This window comes from Convolutriloba macropyga, chromosome 8 (assembly GCF_964194025.1).
Source record: "Convolutriloba macropyga chromosome 8, txConMacr16.3, whole genome shotgun sequence".
NCBI lineage: Eukaryota > Metazoa > Xenacoelomorpha > Acoela > Convolutidae > Convolutriloba > Convolutriloba macropyga.
The window spans coordinates 1794410-1820003 of record NC_134475.1 but is presented as its reverse complement, the minus strand read 5'-3'; the positions used below and the strand labels follow the sequence as shown (position 1 = coordinate 1820003).

General features: G+C 35.0%; 1 protein-coding gene across 5 annotated transcripts; it reads right to left on the bottom strand.

Moving 5' to 3' along the window:
* Positions 1-225: 225 nt before the first annotated feature.
* On the bottom strand, positions 226-25594 carry LOC142344378 (uncharacterized). Of its 5 annotated transcripts, XM_075395978.1 has the most exons (8): positions 25475-25594; positions 24293-24932; positions 22738-23367; positions 18141-18336; positions 7914-8145; positions 6230-7312; positions 4787-4810; positions 226-875 (listed from the first exon to the last, which is right to left on the bottom strand). In XM_075395978.1, exons 3-8 carry the CDS (start codon positions 22912-22914, stop codon positions 380-382), a joined length of 2208 nt encoding a protein of 735 aa, XP_075252093.1. In that variant the 5' UTR covers positions 22915-23367; positions 24293-24932; positions 25475-25594; the 3' UTR covers positions 226-379. The 5 variants fall into 5 exon arrangements, with proteins under 5 accessions (XP_075252093.1, XP_075252096.1, XP_075252094.1 ...); XM_075395981.1 differs by lacking the exons at positions 24293-24932; positions 25475-25594 and adding an exon at positions 25233-25289 and having other exon boundaries at positions 22738-23280; XM_075395979.1 differs by lacking the exons at positions 24293-24932; positions 25475-25594 and adding an exon at positions 25233-25287.

Genomic DNA, 25594 nt, shown 5'->3' with positions numbered 1-25594 from the left:
TAAAATTGTTGTCTGTTTTAGATTAAAATAAGGTCGTGTTTAAGGTTCAGTATTATAAAGTATAGTAAATGAGTGACTTTTGGACGCAACTTGTTCTCAGATAACATAATATTTGAGTGTTTATTTTTTATCTTTTAACTTACCGTTCTACTCTTACATATTTTTGGTGGAAAAATTAAACGTGGGGATATTTCTGACACCTGTGCTCACTTCCGCAGGTAGACGTCAATAGAATAAGAGTAAATTTCCAATCTATAATGAGGCGACCGAATTAACAGTGCAGTAAAATTTATCTAACTAAAACACTATGACGTGCGGTAGAACAAATTGCAAACATCCGTTAGTTTAATCTTAACAATCTGGGCAAATTTATCTAAATCTACTCCTCGCTACTGTTCACTATAACCTTCACAGCATCGTCCAAACCCTTAAGCCTTTCCACGTAATCCATGTCCTGAGCGCCCAATAGCTCGTCGCTAGGCAACGAATCCCCGATCTCCTGGGCGATTGCTTTGTAACACTCCTCATCGTCCGTCAGAATCGAAGCCGCTTTAAGAGTTTCCGGATGATGCTGACCATTAATCTGTCTGTTAATTAACCAAACGCGTCTGAAACATTGATAGGCCAATTTTTCATACTCATCGTAGGCTTCTAACTGGCACGCGAAGTTGTAATAAATTCTTTGCATGAGAACACTGAACTCTCCGTAAGAGTCCAGACATAATTTTCGGGCCTCGTACAGGTTTTTGACAGCATTGTCTGGATCGTAGGAAGCTTCGTTGTTCAGAAGTTCGGCAAGAAGTCCTTTGTCGTCTACCTGGGCACATAATTCACGGGCAGCTTTGATGTCTTCAGTCGCTTCCAATGGCGGATCCCTTAAAACAATGAAAAAATTTACTGCAAAAAATTGAAAGTATGCTAAATTTTATTACCCGGGTCGATGATTAATCGCAACATTTGTAAATTGAAGTCTACCCAGCGGTAAAAAGTTGTTGTTTTGTGAATTGTTACATAATTTAGTGGCAAATTGCTGAATTTAAATTAAATCTAATTCATCAGATAGTTATTTAATTTCACCACTAAACTATTGTAAAATCAAAAATCCTCAGTTGAAAGGTGGTAAAATTTAGTTTTCACCAACTGTGCTACAGTTATTGGCCAAATTCATCGCCATTCTAACATATTTTGCGGTGCTAAAACCTCGGCCTCAAAATTTTGACCCGGGTAAATAAAACAAAAACTGGTCAGAGGAAACGTGATACCAAGCTACACTCAAGAGAACCCGTTTCAGCTATACTTTACTTGGCGTCTAAGAAGCAGAGAAAACCTGTAAAGAGTGCACGGTGGGAAAGTATATCAAAATCAATTAAATTTTTCGTGTCAACTACTCTTAGACCTGAAAACCGCGAATTTTGTCCGTTTTTGTGTTCCAAGCGGTAAGGGCGTAAACACTAATTAATCACTGTGACCTGTAAATATTGAATTTGGTTCTATATAGAAGGTTTCTAATGCTAAAATTATGCAATTAAAAAAGTGTACACCATAGGAAAAGAAGTGAAACTATCTATTGCTAAAGAAAGATAAGAAAACCCTATCCCGCCCGAAAAATCCTGTACTTTTTCTATACTTTTCATTTTACCTCATAGAAACGTTTATAATACCCCCAGAGATATGAACTCATCGGCAATTCAAATTAAATTTCAAATTGAATTGCTGCTTCCTAAAAAATGTCTCAATAAAATGAGTTTTGAACATGGAAAGAGAAGAGCGACGTGTTGAAGTAAAACCAACGGTTCCGCTGTTCAGATTGTTATTTACAATAACTTGGGATTCATCAAAGTAAATGACTTAATAATGGAGTTCAAGATTAGCGGATTGAAAAAACTAGAAATATTTACAATCTTCTAAAGAAAAACGTTCGAAATAGTCATAATTTTTGGGCGAAAATTTCATTAAAATCTATTTGCTTTATCATAATGAAAACTATTCAAAATTTTAGTAGATGTTATTGTTTTTAGCCAGAGGGCAAAATTTCAATTAACTTTGTCGAATTGAAAACAGCACGTAGAGTTGTTTTATCACCTTAAAAAATGAATTTTTAATTCTCTTGATAGAAATCTCAAATTTTACTTATTTACCTGCTTAAAATAGAAAAAATTCTAGTATAATAGAATTCTATTTGATTCATCTCGAAATGAAAATATTACTTACTAATTTTTAAAAAAAATTTTTTAACATTTTTGAAAATGAGATCCAACTTGGAAACGAATAATCATTATCTCTGTTGAGAACGAAGGCTTGGTAAGCAAAACTTTGTGAAGCGAAGATCGATTTGCATACAATTTGTCAGCTCTATTTTGCAATCGATTAAAAGTTCAACAAATGAGCTATATCAATTACTCCTTTCACTGCCGATACATGAAATTCTAAGGAAATGACAACAAAGGATTAGTTGACATCAAAATCCGTCAGACATTCTAGATAATGTACCTTCCATGGGAACAGGTCTTCTTTTTTGTTGCTTCAAATTTTTGTTGAGAGCAATTTCGTCGTCAAACTTGTATGAAGATAATGGATACTCTGTTCTAGAGATAAAGTTCGATCTATGCTTCATATAGATTTGCAACTATTTTATGAAAAAAATGTTAGCCCATTTTTATGTGTTAAAAGTCGTTTGTCATGGCCGATGAGTTTCATGACGTTTATCTGTACGTTCATATAATTCTGTTTCCAAAATAAATTCTGTCGTTCATAATAATTCTAACTCGGAAATTTGTATACCTTTGGCTAACCGCATTTGATGGGGAGGGATGTTTTAAAGAAATTTTACTTTCGCCATCATCACCTTTTTCAATACTGTCATAATCAATAAATGGGTATATTTTACATTCGGGAAAACAATCAAAAAAGAAGTCAATGGGTAAAAACTCAACCGGATACCTAAATTTGTGAAGCAGAAAATTATTAATCAAAAGATTATTGCTTTAAATTACTTTGGACAACAATCAGAAACCATGCGGAATTTTTAAAATTAGAGCAGAGAAACCGTCAACTTTCTAATCCATTTTTTTCTGAAGATAGAGCTCCTAGAAAAAAGAAAAGCAAAAATTGAAAATGATTAGGCTGCCGATATTTGTATTAAAAGTTACATCATTTTTGTATTTGTTTTCAAAAACTAGTAGTTGCTTTTGTAAAATTTTATAATTGCGAACAAAAAAAATGTCCTCCGTTTGATTTTAAACGTTTCGGAACAACTATGATCAGAATTTTAAATTTTACTCTTACTTAGTCTCGGTCTATTTACATATATAAAAAAATACTCTTGTCTGTTTGTTGCGAATGAAAAACTGATTCGTTTGAAAAGCAATCAACTAAAAAAATGCTATTTTCAAATATTAATTTGTTTAAAAAAATGCAGGAACTAAAAATTTTTCGTTTTCCTTTTTATAATTTATTTAGCTTCTATTGTTTAGATTAATTTGATTTCAAAGTATTACAATGTTTTTCTGTTTTGGTTATATCGGAAACCGGATCTTTTCAACAATTCCCCCCCTTTTCAACCGTTTCAACAATCCCCCCTTCTGTGTTATATTTACCACAATATTACTTGGCCTACAGTTTATATAGCCGAATATCAGTTTAAGCGCAATTGCGGACCACTGTTGACGGCCATGCCTCTCATGCGCTGTGGGATGTAATCTGGAGATCGATGGTCGGTTATCGAGGCGAAGCCGCGACGTGCGCGAAGCGCACCCACCGACCCGCCAGTCGGAAATTTTTTTCGCTTTGTATTCCAATTTGGCTAATTAAAATAATATGACGTATTATATTCTATTCAGTTTAACATAGTAAGCACAAACGTGAAATTATTGGTCGTCTCTGATTGGTTAATAAATCGCTTAAATTCTATTCAAAAATACCCCCCCCCCATTTGCAAAAGGGCGGCAATTGTTGAAAAGATCTCGGAAACCTGTTGAACGACAAAAAAACTTTAAAAAAGTTCAAGTGCTACCGTCTATTCGTTTCAAATGCCTTAAACTGAACAATATCTTAATTTGGCTAAAATTAGTCATGAACTTTGGGGCATTTTGCACACGTGACATAGAGGATTTAAGTGTGTAAAAGAATTTTCATATTTTCCGTTAGTGTAATTAGAGTAGGCATATGTTAAAGCGTGAGTAGTTTAGAAAAAGCGCAAAAAGAAGTTTTGAATTGTTAAGAGGTAGCTTAGCATTACAAATTGAGGTCTTAATTGCGACGTGCTATAGGTACCTAAACTTTCAGGCTCCCACTAAGCGAGGTTAGGAACATTGATGGAAAAGATATGAAAATTCGAATCAGATACCGTTCCTTATAAAATGCTAAAAGAAAAATACTCCTGTGCAGTTCCATCATTATAAAGGTATCAGTATATTTCAGTTATTCACTTTCAAACAAGCTGAGTATTTAGCAATGATTGCACTTGGATAAAGAACGAAATTTTAGTAGTTATTAGTTTTGAAAATTACTTAATCTCCATGGTTTTTTGTGCATCCGTCAAACTTCAATTTAGATCGGCTCATAAGCATAAATTCTGGCTCATATTGTACGACTAAAATTAAATTTCGTTTTTATGGGTGATTAAAAATGACAAAAAACTACATTCTTAAGCAAAGATTTCCGTGAGATCCGAGAAAATCGAGAGTCATGACTGGAGCAGTTTCGTAAAGATGATTCAAACACACTGCGGAGGAGTGAAAAGTGAGTTGTACACTAAAACATGGGTGGGTTTTGTTCACACACGTACCTTTTTTTCTCATCAGATGAACGCCTGATAAACAACAACTCAAACTGCATTAATAAAAACAAATGAATGATAACATTAGGGTGCGTTGATTGCTTTCTGTTAAGAACCACTTTTTTATAATTAGCAAAGATAGTTAGTTTGAGCCTAGTTAAACATAGATAACTTTATTTCAAGCCATTTTAACTATTCGAAAACTGTATGTTCATTTTGAAATATAACACAATATAAAATTAGTATGCACTAAGACAATAAGATCCAAATAAAAGTAAATAATATTGCGATAGCATTTTTACGGATATTCATGATCGCGATATTCGGATCATGAATATCCGTAAAATCCCCCCCCCCCCCCCCCGTTCTCAGATCCCCCCCCCCCCCGTTCTCAGATCACGTGTCATTGGATAGTAAATCAGTATGTATAAATATGGCACGTGCGCTTGGGGGTAGCAAATAACATGCATCCACTAAGCCACGGGGGTACAAATGGAAAAGATCCAGATATTCCCCATTAACCGGCTGAGACCAGACCATAATGACCTCTGATCAGACTATCCAGTTCATTTGTGGGCACTCAGACTCTGTAAATTTGTGCACTAAAGCAACAGGTGTGAGTTTGAGTGGGTTTGAGCAGAATTCAGTTCGATGGAATCTCAGCCTGGCAGCGCCATGGCCTAACAACCCGCTTTAATAGTCACTTCAATAGGGTCAATCAAAATCTTCGGATCAATTCTGTTTTGGCCCCCAGTGTTTCTTATGACCACAGTTACAAATTTATGACAGTTACAAATTATATGTTGTTATATAGCGCGTTACAATGGAAGAAAATAGCACGTGCGCCTGAGGGTCATAAAATATTTATTCTCACAAAGCTGGGGGGCCGAAACAGAATAGATCCAAATCTTCTATAACTAGTGTCAAACTTGATCAGAGATTTTGACACGAATCATATGCCTTTCATTAATATTTTCTAATGGTCTTTATTAGTATTTCCTAATATTTTCTAATGGTTTGTTTTCTAATAAATTTGAAGATCTTTATGCCCCGGTTTTAATCGTACACCCCGAAAAGGAAGTTATTCTGAATAACGTCAAAACAAGCTCAGCTAAATTAATCGGTCTTATAAAATTTGCTCTTCTTTTCATTTCTCCAAACTAAAGCCCCCCCCCCCCCGCACTTAATACAAATTATTTGCACCCCCAAGCACACATGCTGTCACATAATATTGATATGTAAAGGCACGTGTTTCCATAACGAGAACGGAGAGAGAGAGAGGAAGGGGTTTAACGTTGACGTTGGGGGGGGGGGGGGGGGGGGCTAGGTAACGTTAGATGGGCAAAAACAGAGTGGGGTAACGTACTGGGATAGAAAAAACAGAAAAGATTCAAAAATTATCTTTGTGTTACAACGTATGCAAATATACAAATATAAGAAAATTAAACTTACCTGTCTCGAAGATTGATTGACAGCACTGCGAATACTTTCATAATGTACACTTTGATCAACATCTCCTTACTCAACACATCCTTCGATTCCCTTATCAATTCGTTCAACTCCTCCAGCAGACTGTTCCACTCGGCCAGTTCATCCCTATCTTTACTTACAAACGTGGGAAGTTTCAACTTCCACATCATTGCGTAACAGTGCAACACTTTGGTCACGTGATAACCTTCGGTTGATGACGCAATCATCTGCAGTGCTTCGTCTGCGTAGCTTTCGGAATCCGAGTATTGACCAGCGTCGCAAAGAACCATCGCAATTTTCCTCAACTTCTCGCTTTTCTCCTTTTCCTCGATTTGGGTTTCATCCGCTATTTTTAAACTCTCGCCCAGAGATTTGAACCTGTATATAAACTCATTACGTTGTTTCTGACCTAGGCTGGCCCAAAACTTAAGCGAATCCACGGGTTGTGTTCCGGACATGAGAACGCGTTCGTCGTAAATGTTATCCAAAATTATCCACCCTGGATCTGAAAACAGCTCGGAACTATTGGCAGCCACCTCAATATCTGGATTAGCTTTCGGCCGCGATTTTGTAACCCTAAACGGCGATTGCTCTGGAAGTCCGGCATCACCCCGTGATGTTTGAAGACATTTCCAGAGTTTTCTTTTGTGACCCGTTTTCAAACCCAGTTTGTCAATATCATCAATGGTCATGTCCATAATTATGTCCAGGTACTCAAACCCATCGTCGAATAAAACTCTTTGCGCCTCACTTGTGATCAAATTAGACGCAAACCATTCTTTCAACTCTCTTGGAAATTTCATAGGAATTTTGCGCACATTTGGCGTCACCGAAGCGTCTAGTTTGACGGCCGACTGTGATTGGCTGGTTTTAGCATTTTTCTGCAAAATTTCGTTGATTTTGACCATTTGAGCAGCTTTGAGGTCCGCGGGTAGTTTCTCAATTTCAACGGAACATGTGAATCTACATTTTGGACAGCAGAAGGGTTCGGGCTCTGTTTCCTTTTTCCATTTAATCAGGCAATTGTAACAGAATGTATGGCTACATGGAAGACGTCTCGGGTCTCTAAAAGGGAAAAATTAAAGTTGTTTATAATTAATTTTGATAGAAGAGAATACCAATAATGTTTTGTTCTCAGTAGTCCTCTTGATATCATTTTCTTAATTTTAAGCTGCTTTTTTGGGTGGCGTTCTTACTATTTTTTATCTGTACCCAAATTTACAGCCAACTTTAGTGAGGTGTTAGGTAATCTACTGTGCTCATTAAATACTTCCGCTTCCCAAGACTAAAACTCTTGGGAAGTGTCCAATAACCACTGACGTTACCTTGCGATGGGCTTAAACAGCTTAAACAGTTTTGAAGACTCTGCGGAGAAAGCACTGAATCAGCGCTTGAAATGTCCAGAAGTATGAAAAAGCTCTCAAAAAACATTGTGAAAAGTGCTGAATTAGCGAAATTAGCTGACTATGTTGCGGGAGAGTTCTGATTTAGCGCCCAACAGGTAGTGGGGTGTGCTGAAATAGTGCTAGTTTTTAAGCGTAGGTCAAAATTGTCTTTGTACGAAAACTCTTTGAAAAACCCTTACCCATGGTCTATAATCAAAAAACAAGTAAAATTGCACTTCGATTGGCAATATAATGTTAATAAAAGGATGATAAGTTCTTACCTAAAAATATTCTGACAAATCTCACAGGACACAAAAGCAGCGATGGCACTCAAAAGTTGACTACTGGGTTTCTCAGGGGGGTTGTCTGGGGAAGCAGGCGGAGGGGGTTTCTTACTCGCGTCCATGGTTGAACCCGAGGAGTCGACAACGATCTCTTCCTTGCTCTCTTCTACAATATCTCTACACCTGTCAATCACTTTGTCAAATAACCCACTCCATTTTGATTGGTCGGCTGAAATATAAAATTCTTAATGTAACCCGAATCAAGCAGTTTTCCAAACGATATGCAAATTTCAAATTTGCATATCCAAATTTTGTTTCAAAGTTTGTTTCAAAAAAATTTAAATTTGCAGCAGTGCTTTTGACTATTTCAGTTGTTGGTTGCTTCGAAATAAGTGAAATTGAATAAAATTGGCAAATTATTCAATACAACTCTTTCAATTCAATTCGTAGTACAAGATAACGCAATAGTTGTGACAGCTATTGCGGTTTCAAAATCAAGTTAGTCCAAAATATTTTTTGAATGAACGGATATTTTTTTCGATTTCCAGAAAGAAATTTGCGAAAACGGAAGAGCATCTCAGCGGGGGGGGGGGGGTTATAATTCAAACACGGCGAACGTTACATTGAGTCAAGAATATTCACCGGTTTCTCTTCCTTTGAAAAACTAAAGTTTTTGACAGCTCTCGCAACGTAAACGTTAAAGCTGAAAAAATGAAACATTTAATGAGAGATTTCAGTTTCAAAAAGGTCAAATTTTCTTGAAGTTTTTTGTTCTGTAAAACAGGCAAGCAAGCATTCTAGGTATCAAGTGTACCGCGTATATTTTGGTTGCATTGAAGAAATCTATAGGCGAAACGAAAAATCAATGTCAATATCTTATCACTGGAAGTCAAGTTTAGATGTAATTTGATTCAAAAATGGGGTCTTTCCCATTATAGCCCCCCACGAAATTATAACCCCCCCCCCCTAATATGGAATAATTAGGTTATTGTTCCGACCCTCTTGAGGGGGGAGGAACTATATACTCAAATGGGTTTTTTTTGTTCCGTGAATTTTCGCCGCTCGATATATTCATCGTAGAGAGTTCAGACTGGTATCATTAGAAAGCTCGTCCACCGTAGAATATGGAATTAAAAAGATTTTTTCAATTTTCGTTTTCGACAGGGAGTTATCGAGGTTTAAACTTTTGAGAAATGAAGAGTGAATTCACGTTGTTTTTATTCACATTTTCCGGAATTTTTGCCTAAATTTTCGTCAATTTTGCGAAAATTTGTTATAATTTTTAAGAATAGTGTCGTTGATTTTATGTTAGAAGACGAACAAGCATTATTGATTGTTTTGATTTAAATTTTTTGGTCAAAAAATCTGGATAAAAATTACAAAATTTAGCCTTTTTCATCAAAAACAGCACGAAATAAGCTACTTTAGTCCACTTTGATTAAATCTGCCGACAGTACACCCCCAAACAACACTCATACGATCTTTGTAGACTCAGAGGGGGCTATTTCTACTTCAGAGTCCGCTGAGAGTGCACTCTAGTTAAAACTTTGCCGTTATTTGCTAACTGCCGTTATTTACTCACTGATTATCAAAAATGCAGAATTTATTTTGAGTTTTCAACTAACAAATTATCTATATCTACAACATTCGAAAAATCAATTGTTCCTAACGGACAATAAGTATTAGCAGGGTTAGTTTTGGGCCATTCTTGGACTGTTACAATCCAAAAAAAAATCGGGTTGTAATCAGTCGGTCTTTTTTTTTTTAAAAAAAAAAGACTTTTAATAATAAAGAACAGAACATATCAAATCAAAGCTCAGGAGTGATAGGTCCATCCAATTCGCTTGCTAAGCAGCTCCAAGCTATTGCATTTAGTTTTTTAATTGAAAGTTTATGGTCGTTTCTTTTTTTAAAAATAATTGACTTTTCAATAAATAATGGCTTAATTAAATTTTCCTCTATTTTTTTTTAATTTGTTAAACTTCCAGCTTAGTGTCAGCAAAGAAAGACTGCTTCTTCTTTCTACTGATTTAACATTTATTCTCGGTTGCAGTTTTAAGCCTGAAGTTATTGTTTTCTGGCTTTGATACTACAAGATTTCAGATTTTTGTTTGTTTTGATATTTGCCAGTTTTCCACGTTTTCTAATTTTGTCACATTATCACATTATTGACAGTTCTCATGTCACCTTATTAGCATTCAGAATAAGGCACAATTGAACATATTAAAATCTTGAAAGATATACATCATCGTTTTAACGGCCTCGACGCCTCTTTCTTGAAGAAATCAATTGAATTTTTTAATTTTGTCTCTAACTGTCATTTATACTTTGTCGTTTCGGTCATATGAAATTTCCTGTATAGTGTTAGCTTTCATTGGCTTTTCATGGAAGAATAGAGGAACCGATATTCTGATATTAGTAGATAGCTGATGGCTTTCATGACTTTGAAAACAATCATTTTCCAAAATTTAAAAAAAAAACTTTTTAACTTCGCAATTTTGTTCTTTTTATGTTTCTTTCTGTTACCTAATCTCGTTAGTTAATTACAGGTCAAATATGACATTATGGGTGTCAAGGGAATAAAAGGGATTGGTGTCCAAAAATCTTTTTTTTAAAGAATTTGTTATGACCTTACTGGCTTCGAAACCAGCTTTTCACAAAAAGTAAATTAATTTGATTTTTGTCATATTTGACGTTCTTTTTGAAGATGCAAGAAATATTCTGGATAGCTACAGGTCTCGAGGGCTTCTTTTTCATGATTAAACGACTCCATTTAAATAGCTCTTTTTGTAATTAATGCCTTTCATGACATTGAATGTAAATTTCTTTCGAAAAAAAAATTAAAAGTATTACATACCTTAGCGCTTCGCTTTTTTGTCTACTTGTTACCTAGTCGTACTAATGAATGGCCACGTACTACATTATAGCTGTTTGAAGAAGGCGCAATCAAATATATTTTGAAGTCCAAAATTTGGCTTGACTGTTTTGACAGCGTTTTCTGGCAAGTTTCAATTGAAATTTTGTTTGTTCTTTGTTGTTCTTTTTAGCCGCTTTAAAAAATGAATAAGGACAGGTCCTAATGCCCTTCTATAGAAGCAGTGGTAATCGTAAATTTGTGGTAATATTAATTGACTCCTAATGGTATTTATTACTTTGAAGTTAACTGTTTCAAAAAAATAAGTTAATTTTTTTATTTTAATGTTTTTGTTCTTTTTTGTATAATTGTTACCAAACCTTTTTATGGACTGATCGCATATGTTTCCTGGTGATTTATAAGTTATTTTTGTTTAGTTTCAGGTTGATCTGACGGTATGTTGACTTTGTTATTAAATTTTGTTTTTAAGAGGGACATAAATTTTTTGACTTAAATAATGTTTGTTGTTGTTGTTGCTTGATTTTGCTGTTCGTCTTGACTCGCTTTCTTAATATTGACATATTACAGCAATCTAATGCATCAATTTTTACTCCACTGAGTTATTTGCTTTGGAGGCTATCTTATCGTTCATACAGAATTTTTTGAAAAAGAGTTGGGCTTTTTTGGGATTCGCAAAAAATAGTTTTTTGGTTTTTCTATCTGTTCCTCATTTGGTAGACAATTATGCCAAAATTGTGGATGGGCGGGGTCAGAACCTTATGTGCCATCGCACATTACCGAGCCGCCTTGTCTGGTATAAATTTAGTTATTACAATATTATTGCGTTGGGTTCCGAGGACCCGTTGTTCAGTCTAACTTGGTTAAATTTCAGCTCTAGTTTAGCGAACAATTTTCCCAAACACATAATACCATTCCTTTTACTATTTTAATCTTGGAGAAATTCCCAGGGCTATTCATCTGCCAGGCAGATTAATCAGGTAAATATTTTCCCCATGTGTAAAACACATCTCACTAGCAAAGTCAAATTATTTCAGCTTTTGCATTCGGTCTCTGCGTTATTGTACTGAAAAAAAGTGTAAAATTTTAAGATACTGTATAAAAGACCGTAAAAAAGACTGTACAATTTCAAAAAAACTGCATGACAACTCTTCCGGGTTGTCGGACTTGGTCATTGCTAATGTCCCGGTTTTTTTAACAAAAGGCAAAAGCTGGTGACATTTCAACTTTATTTTTCTATAAACCCTGGTAGGTCGGCTATCAAATTGCCATTCAGGTCTCCCCTATTATTTCCTTATGTTGTTGTCGACCTAGCGCTAAATGTTGGTCTTGAAAGCGATGAATCCTGAGTACTGATTATCAGAAAGCTGTCAAACGATTTGAACAAAATTTTTGCAATGAAGCAATAAAGTATATCGCCATTTTTTTACTAATTGTTAATTTCGGCTTTCTTTCTATTGTGAGCGATGCAAATATTTGCTATAAAAATTTTTTGTATTGCAGCGCAAAATTTTTGGTTGATTTATATTAATTTTAAAATGAGTTTCAATATGGTTACCAATACATAATTATACATCTCTTCTAATGCTATAGCGGACCAAAAAACGAGAACCATCCACCTTGATGATTGGAGCTAACTAAACATAATTTAATATTTCAAGAGTTTCTGCTTTGACAAAAATGCATCCCCTACACTAGCCAAAAACTCATGAAACGCAAGATCAATTTTTTTCGACAGTGCACGTGTGCACATATAAGTCTTTATTTGTGGTAAACTTTTTTATTCGTAGATTCCTAATACGTCTACTACATTATAGCTGTTTGAAGAAGGCGCAATCAAATATATTTTGAAGTCCAAAATTTGGCTTGACTGTTTTGACAGCGTTTTCTGGCAAGTTTCAATTGAAATTTTGTTTGTTCTTTGTTGTTCTTTTTAGCCGCTTTAAAAAATGAATAAGGACAGGTCCTAATGCCCTTCTATAGAAGCAGTGGTAATCGTAAATTTGTGGTAATATTAATTGACTCCTAAAGGTATTTATTACTTTGAAGTTAACTGTTTCAAAAAAATAAGTTAATTTTTTTATTTTAATGTTTTTGTTCTTTTTTGTATAATTGTTACCAAACCTTTTTATGGACTGATCGCATATGTTTCCTGGTGATTTATAAGTTATTTTTGTTTAGTTTCAGGTTGATCTGACGGTATGTTGACTTTGTTATTAAATTTTGTTTTTAAGAGGGACATAAATTTTTTGACTTAAATAATGTTTGTTGTTGTTGTTGCTTGATTTTGCTGTTCGTCTTGACTCGCTTTCTTAATATTGACATATTAGAGCAATCTAATGCATCAATTCTTACTCCACTGAGTTATTTGCTTTGGAGGCTATCTTATCGTTCATACAGAATTTTTTGAAAAAGACTTGGGCTTTTTTGGGATTCGCAAAAAATAGTTTTTTGGTTTTTCTATCTGTTCCTCATTTGGTAGACAATTATGCCAAAATTGTGGATGGGCGGGGTCGGAACCTTATGTGCCATCGCACATTACCGAGCCGCCTTGTCTGGTATAAATTTAGTTATTACAATATTATTGCGTTGGGTTCCGAGGACCCGTTGTTCAGTCTAACTCGGTTGAATTTCAGCTCTAGTTTAGCGAACAATTTTCCCAAACACATAATACCATTCCTTTTACTATTTTAATCTTGGAGAAATTCCCAGGGCTATTCATCTCCCAGGCAGATTAATCAGGTAAAGATTTTCCCCATGTGTAAAACACATCTCACTAGCAAAGTCAAATTATTTCAGCTTTTGCATTCGGTCTCTGCGTTATTGTACTGTAAAAAAGTGTAAAATTTTAAGATACTGTATAAAAGACCGTAAAAAAGACTGTACAATTTCAAAAAACTGCATGACAACTCTTCCGGGTTGTCGGACTTGGTCATTGCTAATGTCCCGGTTTTTTTTTAACAAAAGACAATAGCTGGTGACATTTCAACTTTATTTTTTTATAAACCCTGGTAGGTCGGCTATCAAATTGCCATTCAGGTCTCCCCTATTATTTCCTTATGTTGTTGTCGACCTAGCGCTAAATGTTGGCCTTGAAAGCGATGAATCCTGAGTACTGATTATCAGAAAGCTGTCAAACGATTTGAACAAAATTTTTGCAATGAAGCAATAAAGTATATCACCATTTTTTTTTACTAATTGTTAATTTCGGCTTTCTTTCTATTGTGAGCGATGCAAATATTCGCTATAAAAATTTTTTGTATTGCAGCGCAAAATTTTTGGCTGATTTATATTAATTTTAAAATGGGTTTCAATATGGTTACCAATACATAATTATACATCTCTTCTAATGCTATAGCGGACCAAAAAACGAGAACCATCAACCTTGATGATTGGAGCTAACTAAAAATAATTTAATATTTCAAGAATTTCTGCTTTGACAAAAATGCATCCCCTACACTAGCCAAAAACTCATGAAACGCAACAAGATCAATTTTTTTCGACAGTGCACGTGTGCACAAATAAGTCTTTATTTGTGGTAAACTTTTTTATTCGTAGGTTCCTAATACGTCTACTACATTATAGCTGTTTGAAGAAGGCGCAATCAAATATTTTTTGAAGTCCAAAATTTGGCTTGACGGTTTTGACAGCGTTTTCTGGCAAGTTTCAATTGAAATTTTGTTTGTTCTTTGTTGTTCTTCTTAGCCGCTTTAAAAAATGAATAAGGACAGGTCCTAATGCCCTTCTATAGAAACAGTGGTAATCGTAAATTTGTGGTAATATTAATTGACTCCTAATGGTATTTATTACTTTGAAGTTAACTGTTTCAAAAAAAAATAAGTTAATTTTTTTATTTTACTGTTTTTGTTCTTTTTTGTATAATTGTTACCAAACCTTTTTATGGACTGATCGCATATGTTTTCTGGTGATTTATAAGTTATTTTTGTTTAGTTTCAGGTTGATCTGACGGTATGTTGACTTTGTCATTAAATTTTGTTTTTAAGAGGGACATAAATTTTTTGACTTAAATAATGTTTGTTGTTGTTGTTGCTTGATTTTGCTGTTCGTCTTGACTCGCTTTCTTAATATTGACATATTACAGCAATCTAATGCATCAATTTTTACTCCACTGAGTTATTTGCTTTGGAGGCTATCTTATCGTTCATACAGAATTTTTTGAAGAGTTGGGCTTTTTTGGGATTCGCAAAAAATAGTTTTTTAGTTTTTCTATCTGTTCCTCATTTGGTAGACAATTATGCCAAAATTGTGGATGGGCGGGGTCGGAACCTTATGTGCCATCGCACATTACCGAGCCGCCTTGTCTGGTATAAATTTAGTTATTACAATATTATTGCGTTGGGTTCCGAGGACCCGTTGTTCAGTCTAACTTGGTTGAATTTCAGCTCTAGTTTAGCGAACAATTTTCCCAAACACATAATACCATTCCTTTTACTATTTTAATCTTGGAGAAATTCCCAGGGCTATTCATCTGCCAGGCAGATTAATCAGGTAAAAATTTTCCCCATGTGTAAAACACATCTCACTAGCAAAGTCAAATTATTTCAGCTTTTGCATTCGGTCTCTGCGTTATTGTACTGTAAAAAAGTGTAAAATTTTAAGATACTGTATAAAAGACCGTAAAAAAGACTGTACAATTTCAAAAAACTGCATGACAACTCTTCCGGGTTGTCGGACTTGGTCATTGCTAATGTCCCGGTTTTTTTTTAACAAAAGATAATAGCTGGTGACATTTCAACTTTATTTTTTTTATAAACCCTGGTAGGTCGGCCATCAAATTGCCATTCAGGTCTCCCCTATTATTTCCTTATGTTGTTGTCGACCTAGCGCTAAATGTTGGCCTTGAAAGCGATGAATCCTGAGTACTGATTATCAGAAAGCTGTCAAACGATTTGAACAAAATTTTTGCAATGAAGCAATAAAGTATATCGCCATTTTTTTTACTAATAGTTAATTTCGGCTTTCTTTCTATTGTGAGCGATGCAAATATTCGCTATAAAAATTTTTTGTATTGCAGCGCAAAATTTTTGGCTGATTTATATTAATTTTAAAATGAGTTTCAATATGGTTACCAATACATAATTATACATCTCTTCTAATGCTATAGCGGACCAAAAAACGAGAACCATCCATCCACCTTGATGATTGGAGCTAACTAAACATAATTTAATATTTCAAGAGTTTCTGCTTTGACAAAAATGCATCCCCTACACTAGCCAAAAACTCATGAAACGCAACAAGATCAATTTTTTTCGACAGTGCACGTGTGCACATATAAGTCTTTATTTGTAAACTTTTTTATTTGTAGGTTCCTAATACGTCTATGATTTTTTCTCCTCAACCATTTGCGTACAGATGATCTGCTTTAATTTTTAAAACAATGCAAGTTGACTACATTCATGGGGAGACAAAAATCTATCCAATTCGTTTGCTTCTTGTTATTTTAAACCTGATACCTAACTTTTTAAGACAAGCAAGTGCAACTTGATGGCCTACCATTTTGCTCATAATAGTAGATTCTTAATCAGTTACTTATTCATGTTCTTCTACGGTTTACCAGATAGTAGAAAGATCTACTGATTACTTCCAGAACTTTACTTCATTTTAACTCGCAGTTTGGGAGCCAATGCTAATTTTCAATAATTTCATATCAGCAAACTCTTGAGATTTCAGAAATTAATAATGAAAATGTTTAAAATGCAGTGTACTTGACTATTTTAAATTTTTCTCGAATGAGAAACCATTATTGTAAACGTGCGTGTGTTTTTATGCAAACTTTTTGCTTCCGTCGAGGAGTGCGGGGCTCGAATCCTACCGTCGGCTGGTGTTTTAGCACCCCTAAATAAAAATTTTACCGAGTGTTACAGCCCCTGAATTAAATTACGCAGGCTGTCATTCGAGAGCAATTTTTCCGACGTTAGTCGGTCTATTTTTTTGACTGCTGTGAAAAATTTTCGACGGGGAGTAGCTAACGGTTTCAGTTTTGAGGTCATTTTTGCTGGCTTCGAAATGAATTAAATGTGATTTATAAAAATAATTTTTGAAGTTTTTTTTTATCTGTTGAGTGCCCCTTATGAGTGTTCATATACAATTGATTCATTGTAATTTTTTCGCCATCGACAACGATATATCTTATCACCAACTAATTTAAATCTATTTATTCTAAAAAATAATACGATTCATCGTTATGTGTTTTTTGAATTTGATTACAAATGGCGTTTTCTTTAATGGCTTATAAAGTTAAATATAATTTCCAAAAAAATTTTATAATAACAGTACGTTGAATTGTGACCTGAATGCTGATTAGAACTTTCACCACTGCCGTTTTGCCTTCCTTTTGCTATGCTGGTGAATTTGTTCATAAGCATTCACCATACGTTCTCATTTTGTCCAAAAAAAACGTTTAGTCACTGTAATTGACAATGATACTATTTTTCTGTTCTCCTCTTTCGTTGGAATAAAGATAGCAAAGTTTGGTTATCATGGGCATAGTAAAATTTGATAATTACACTAATTTTAAAGAAGCGGATAAATCCCAAAATCCGAAATAAATAAACAGTTTAAATTTATTTTAGTGTCATTCTGTCATTTATGAATCATTTTATCATTAACATGGAGGAAATATAAACAGTTAATTATAATCAACTATAAACTGCTTAAGCAGTTAATAACTTTTTACAAGGTAGGTCTATAACTAATCTTGTGTCTGCCATTCATGTAGTTATATACAAATTTACTGTTCTCAAATCGGCTATCACAAAGCAACACAAAATTCCCGACAGATGTTGTGTGAAAATGGGTGATAGTAAAAAAGAACAAATAACGTGCTATATCGACCAGCTAATTGTCCCAGCTCATATGAAATAGGAGTCACAACTGAAAATAAGGCAAGGGTACGTAGATAATAATAATAATACCTTTTTTGCCTGGTGTTACAAACGATCGACAAAGATTTTAAGTTTACAATTTTCAATATATACTATTAATTGTGGGCCAGTGGATCTGTTTTCAATTTCCTCCCCTCACCATTATACGTGAACAAATGTTTTCTTTTCATCGGCCTGCGTGAACAAAATAAATTTTTTCCTTAAACATACGAAATATAGTTCAGATAAAATTGCCCGAAAAAAAACACCTAAACCTACGTGAAACGTTCACGTAGTTTTGCCTTACCTGAAATCGTAATTATTTACCTCAATTTCGCTTGAAATTTATTACAAGAATAGGCGGGCACCGCCCGCATATATATGTAATCTACCCGGAAGGGGGTAAGTTCCAGGCCAGCTTTTAAATATTTTTTGCCGGTACCAACTGCGGAAAAAATTCTTACTCACCGTCGAGCATTAAACACTGGAAGTTGGAAGTTATGCAGTGTGCAGTCGGGTAAGTTGTGGGTTTGATCCAGTTGAACCCACCAAGAACTATCGGCACAAATTTGGGCCACTCGCTTCTGTTAAAACACGAATAGGCACAGTTGAATTCGGATTTGCACTCTTTGCTGTTCGCCCACTGTTCGTCCATGAACAACACCTAGAGAGTATCGCTGAAGGAGTGAACTTTATTCGCCCCGAGTGAACAATAATTGCACTTTAATGTGGTTATAAAACTAAGTAAAAATTGATCCACTATTTTTTTGTTCTCGCGGCTGACAATGTTCACATGTTACATCAAAAAAAATCGAAGAAAACATATTTTACATATTTTAGTTTTGGATGCCGTCAAATACATGCAATAATCAAAATCCAGGGGGTGATATACAGTAATAAGGGTGAGGAAGATGCAAAGAGCATGCTATTACAAGTTGCAACCAGGAAAACAGGGAAAAATTAAAATGATTCAGTTCCATTTCTCCGGTAGAGTTTCAAACAAATGTAACATTTCTAACATGGTATCTTGATGTTGAGCAATCACTGCTTGGTTGGAAATTTCCAGCCAAAAATATTTAAGAGTGACGCTGAAATGAGTCCCACTCTTACATCACCTCTACTAACTGACTGCGTCCAACTTTCAGATCAAAATTGTCGCCTGGACAGGGAAAATAACATAAAAGTCCTCCCATAGCAACTACAAACACCCTTCCTTGCCTTGAAAATCACCCCACCCACCCCCATCACCTGTCTGACAATATGGCAGGAATTTAGAAAGAATATTCGACCCGGTTCGGCGCAAAGAGGGGACACATGAACACATGTCGTATAGGAACAAAAAAAATGGAAAATGACGCCCCTTAACGTGGCTGTTCATGAAACGTCAAATTAAAGATAAATGTACTACAATTAGATCAAAGCCTTAATATTCGAAAGGTTTAAAAACCGGCTATTTCATTATCTCTGAAAATGCTACAAGCTGAATAAATTTTTTGGATAAAACACAGCCCAGTTTTGGAAAGAAAACAAAAACCAGTTAAAGAACGCATTGAAAAAGAGCAAAATGGTAAAATTTAAGGTTGTAATAAAATTAAAACCCGAAGAGAACTTTTGGGCTACTTATCCGTAAAAAATGACCAGAAAGGTCAAAAACTTGGCACTCCCGAGAAAGACAAGTATTTTCATCTTCCAATTCCAACAAAGAAATTTTAAAAAGTGTATTCTATATCATCGGTCCATTTTTAACGTTTTTGAGGACATAAAATGACACTAAAAATACTAACTCAACACAACTTAAATAGGTTCCAGAGTTGTATTTCTTTTGTAATACATTGAAAAATTTTAATTCGGTGTTTTATTTGCATTGTCCGATATTAAACAAAAGGCGCATCGGAAGGCTTATAAAAACGAAGATTTAAACATATTAAAAACATTTTCAAGCAAAAAAATATATGCAACAATGCATAACTCAAGAGCTCATGCAATCCCAACAAAAACTGAGATGTTAATTCACTGTCTTCTCAGGAGGTAAACTTTCAAAGTTGTTTTGGGTACTGTTAACTACATGTAATAATCAAAATCCAGGGGATGAAATACAGTAAAAGGTGTGAGAAAGATACAAAAAGCATGCCATTACAAGTTGCAGCCAGGAAAACAGAGGAAAATTAAAATTATTCAGTTCCATTTCTCCGGTACAGTTTCAAACAAATTTAACATTTCTAACATGGTATCTTGATTTTAGGCAGTTAAAGAACGCATTGAAAAAGAGCAGAATAGTAGCATTTAAGGTTGTTGTAATGAAATTAGAACATAAAGAAAATTTATGGGCTACCTAACCGTAAAAGAATGCCAGAAACTTTGGCTATCACCTAACATGATAGTTCTTGTATTTGAAAACTTATTTTTCGCAGGATCCAATCCGTTTCTGAACCTAACCTTCTTTGAGCATTTAAATTTTGCGCCCAAGGCAGATTCATTATTTTGCATCCAGTAACGTACGAAAGAAAACGACAGTTTGTTTTTTCCATAAAAAACATTAGGGAGGGTAGCAAAACAGATGAAATCCCTTTTGCAGAAGCCAGAGACTTCCAGGAGAAATTACAAAAACCGTAAGTTGCAGAATCGAGCAAAAATATCTTCATTACATCTTCAATAAATAGACAGAGGAAACTGGAAAAACAACATAGAAAATATATTTTTCGAAAAAAAGAAGACTCAAAAAATAATTTCTTTTCTGTCGAAAGACACCGAAGCTCTGAAATTTGAACCTTCCAACAATTAAGAAGAGCTGAGAAAGCAGAAATGCATAAGTCAAAACAAACATTTACAAAAAAATTAACCCATTCTCTCTGCGTTGAATTTTTAGTATGTAACATGTTATCAATGACGCTGGGAGGCAGTTCACACAAAAGGAATTTATTCAACACTAGATTAAAAATTAGTTAAAAAAATATAATGCCACAAGTTCTTTTCTGATAAACCCATATTTCACAAAATAAATCTTTTACCTAACCTTCTCTCATATTTTGCTGTCAAAAAGCTGTCATTATATTTTTGCAATTTATAGAAAAAGCACAGTAAGAAAACAAATTTGCTGGAATATGTTTGCAAAATCAACAAACGATCCAGTCAGATTGGCATTTTATTTTAATACAGGGATACATTGGCGTGTGTTTACAGTGTATTTGATAGTAAAAAACCGTGAAATAATAACTTTAAACGAACTTAATTCTATAAGACTTGGCTCGTCAGACTTCTATAAGACGGGAAGAAGGAACCTGGTTCGTAAAAAAATTTGAATGGTATTTCTTTACTTAAATTTGAACAGAATTCTTTAAACGACGTCGCAGATAAAGTCTAAAAACTGTTTACTTTTTAGAGGATTTCTTAGAGATTGGTGCCATTTAAACCAAATTAAACACATCCGATGTTGGCTCAATCCTTAATCATTCGCAAACATTATATTTTCATATTTAAACCAAAACTGCTACCTTGGGCGTGGAACAGTGATATTCGAATAAGACATTTATATCAGAACCTGCAACAGCAATCACCATTTCTGTTCAGAATAATACATAACCAGACCGTCCGTCTAATTTAAAATACAAATTTTATTGTACAAAAATTTTCTTTAAAAATTATGTTAATAATGATCTTTAATGAAACTTTCTTTCTGCTCGTTTTATTTTTGTTTCGGCCTTCTTTAACGAATCTGCATTCTTCCTATTTGAACTCACAACCCGAAATTATATTATTCATTAGAATTCTAATCTACGTTTTATTCGATATTCTATTTCAAGTGACTATTCTAATCAGCATTCTCTACACTATTGTACTAATTAAAAAATGGAAAACTTTTTGTGGGATTTCGAACCACAGCAACTCTGAGCATCTCTGAGCAACTAAAAAAATTGAAAAAGCTCTTAAGCATTCGATTCGCTTTCTTAAGGACTGTCTAATGACACTACATTTGCAGCTTTCACCAAAAGATATTGATCGGTTACAATTCGCTTAACAAACAATTAGGGTTGCTATAGAGATCACCCCATATAAATTTGAAGGGCGGGAACAATAACTTATGGATAAACAACATCAGCAAACAGTGGCAACTTTCCCGAGTGAAAGGTTTTTTACAGAAATTATACAAGAAAGGCGCTGCTGAAAAAATTTGGGCGGAAAAATTTGATTTAATTATCCGCATAGTGAGCTGAACTTTCAAAGCATTGCTTGCATAACTCTAGCAGCAGTCAGAGCATTAAGTGAGTACTTATTCAAAACTTATTCAAAACGATTATTCAAAAAGAGTACTTATTCAAAAAAAATAAAGACTTTAGTCGCGCACTGGGGGTACCAGGCCGACTTGAGTCGCGCACTGGGGTTGCCAGACCAACTTCGGTCGCGCATTGGCGGTACCCTGACTGACACTTCTAACTGTTGAAGTAGCAGTAGTCATTGGTATACATTTTTTTCAGAAATATATACGTCATTTTATGGATATTTTTTTGAGTTTTTCAGTAAAAAATATTAGTTCTAAACAGAAAAATGTCATCAGCTCAGCAACAATTATCAAAACTTTGTCTTTGGCGTGGTCTTTGATATTCATCAAATTTAATTGGGAAGTGTTCTTCAAAAAACAGTCCCCGGTGTTTAACTCCATCTTCTTTTTTCGGGGACTAGCTTTTTTTCGGCTTGACCTCTTGGTTCTGATCAGACTTTCCAGACATTGAAAAAGATTCTGATCAGACCCTACAGACTCTGGAAAGAGCTCTGTTCAGACTATCCAGATCATACCACAAAATTATCCAGACCCTAGACCACGCTCTGATCAGACTATCCAGACTCTGGGCGGGGCTCTGATCAGACTATCCGGACCGTAAGTAGTGCCCTGATCTGACCATCCAGACTCTGGATAGGATCCTGATCAGACTATCCAGACAGTAGAGTGATGCCAGACTCTGTGGAGTGGTCGCGCTTTACCCCCCGTGCTCGACCCAAGTCGGTCTGATCAGAGCTGGCTTGGGTCGCGCACCTCATCCTGGGAATGTTTGAGAAAGCTTCTACTGACCATGACTTTGCAGTTAGCAGCATTTCCGACTATTGCCTCTCGGAACCCATCCCCTGCCTCCATATCCACACAGATGAATGTGCTCATGCCCTTCTCTCTCACCATGTCATCCAGGGACTTGGCAGCCACACCTGCCGATCTCACGCAGTGACTCAAAAATACCTGCTGGAACTCCATTGCTGTAACTTTTCCACCTTTTTCAGGGAAAAAAATCGGTAGAGAAAATCGCAATTGTAACTTTTGCACCTTTAGGTAAAAGTTTCGATGGCGAGAATCGGAATTGTTCAGAATTCTTGGTTAGGAAATCTTTTTCTAAGAATGAATGAAATGGAGTTTAAATCCCTGCTGTTTCTCTTTTTAAAGGGGAAAGCGAACGTGTTGACGTCGGTGGTAGGAGTCGAAATATTTTGGGAATTATTTGCCGGAAAATTCTTATTGGGAATGAAATAATTAGGGCGATAGATAGATCCCTGACCTGAGAGAGTAAAAAGTATTAGAAGTGAGAATAACTTCTTGGAATGATTAATGTGGAAAGAATAAACCCTGATTTCAAATTACTTATCAAGTACTGAAATTGAATGGTAAATTTTTAGTTAATTTTTATAAAATAAAGTATGTCGACACGCTAAACTAAAAATTAGTAAACTATGTACGGTCAAATGGTGTTATCGTAATTAGGCGAACGGGCGGAGAGCCGAATGAGATAAAATGAGATTCACAGTCGAACGATTTAATTTCATTGGCTTCAAAAATTGATGGGATAGGTGTGACCTCGGATAGATCTCCGTCGCTATTTTTAAAGCATTTTAAATAAAAATTGCTTTTAAAGTAAGCGTTTAAAATGAACCAATCAGAGTGCGCGATAGTCGGCTCTAAATATCATTTAACAGTATTCTGCTCTATGCATGTTTGGTGTACTCCTCTCGGTCAAATAACAACTTAATTGTATCAAATTTTGGTGACACGTTAAAGCGCAAAATTGTTTTTTTTCTTGTAAGTGAAAGTGATTCTCTCCTTCGTCACTGCTTTCAAACTAGCTTCAAACAATCAGTTTTAATTTACAATATTATAACCAATTTGGCAAAGAGAGCTAGCTACGTTTGTATAGCCGAACGGGCGTGTAGCAGAAAGCGGTTAAACCGAAAATTAAAGCCGAATATTTCCCCGAGCTCTTCTTAAACCAATTTGACCGTCAAGTTAACCGTCAACCATTTGGTTGCAGGCTATTTTATGTAAAAAATGCTTTTAAAACGGCGGAACGAATGTCAACGAAATTATTCAGTAATGAATCAGAACATTTGAGATTGATTTTTGTCTGCGAAGGATTCTGATCATGGTAGTTGCAGTCCATGCTCATTCTTATTCTTTTAAAACAAAATTTAAACCAATCAGATTGCCCAGTCAGTCAAATTGAAGCATTCGGCTCTCATTCTTTTTCTCATTCGTCTCTGCGCGCGTTCGGCTCCAATACATAGCACCACCCGTACGAATGTCGGTGCTAGGAATATTGGTCGACAGTGCGTTTAGCCGACAATAAAAAATGAGAAACTTCCGCCATTTGTTGGTCGTCGGATAATCTCCCTATCGGCCAATACAACATCCACCCTCAAATGTACTCTATACTCTCGTTACAATAATACTTGATCAAGAATTTGTCTTCAAAACTGAGAGACACACATGCATACAATTAGATAAGCGGGGGTGGTCAACTGTTAATAAGAAAAGAGTAAATTTAAATTGAATGGTTGGTTCTCTCTTTATCTAGTGAAGAATACGTGAATAACGCACGTCACATATACGCATAAATAATCGCACAGCGTTCAAATCCAATTCAATGACCTTTGAGTCAACTAACTTGACTCAAATGAGTAAAATTCTGAACGGTTTTAGTATTGTTTATTCAAAAAGCGCGCGTCTCGTAACCCATTTGAACGTGCAAGACAAGCAAACAAGTATAGTCAAACAAAATCAATATTTCTACAATAGTTTCTGCGCAAAGTTGAAAGCAGGATGTCATTAATATTTTGTTGAAACGATAAACTTGTATGGTTATATGAGGCAAAGGAGTGGAAAAAGATTGGGGCTACTTAATCATCCAGCACCTGCCAGGAAAATCAAGAAATTTAGGTTTAAGTAAAGTGAGTAATTAAAATATGATTACCAATTTTCAGTTTCATGGAAGTTAGTGCAAATTTCTGTACAAAATTTAAAGTTGAAAAAATCGCGCGCTTTAACACCCCCCAAAGAAAAGGCGGATCTTTTCTGCTAGCGCCCCCCCAGCCTTATATAGCCGATAAATTTTGCACCCCCCAAAATCTAAGTTTTCGCGAATTGTAAGAGCGATATTTGAATTTCATAGAAACAAGAGTGTCTAGGTAGATTGAAGGCACTTTTAGAATAGTTTCCTTTAAAAAGTAAAGTTTTAAAAATTCAAGCTCTATAGTAGCCGATAACACCAAAAATGATCTAATACAGAAATCTTTATTGATGCTTACGTTATATGCAACAAATTTTGGTTGAATACGTAATACTTTCAAACCATAGCTGTGCTAGCTTTTAGTAAATGCATATTGCTCATATATGTTCACGTATAAGATTACTTAGCTTTAACAATATGTTTACACATTTATAAATGGGGGGGTGCCTAACTAAGCGGGGGGCGCTAGCAGAAAAGATCCGAAAAGGCTGAGAAAACGTGTAATAAAAAAGCAAAAAAGAAAATCCGAAATGTACGCACGGTCAAGTAGTTGTAAAATGGGACAAAATGTAGTTCTAAAATTGTGGTTATAGTATTAGGGCAAGCAAGCAATGAAGGCAAGGAATAATGGAGACGCATATATAACTATACAACCAAGAC

Bases quoted from the DNA above. Each gene is read 5' to 3' on its own strand.
- LOC142344378 (XM_075395978.1), bottom strand. From the start codon at position 22,914: ATGGAGTTCCAGCAGGTATTTTTGAGTCACTGCGTGAGATCGGCAGGT. The intron at 8,146-18,140 runs GTGAGTAAGAAT...TTTATATTTCAG, and splicing joins CCAGTGTTTAATGCTCGACG to CCGACCAATCAAAATGGAGT. The intron at 7,313-7,913 runs GTAAGAACTTAT...TTTCCCTTTTAG, and splicing joins ATTTGTCAGAATATTTTTAG to AGACCCGAGACGTCTTCCAT.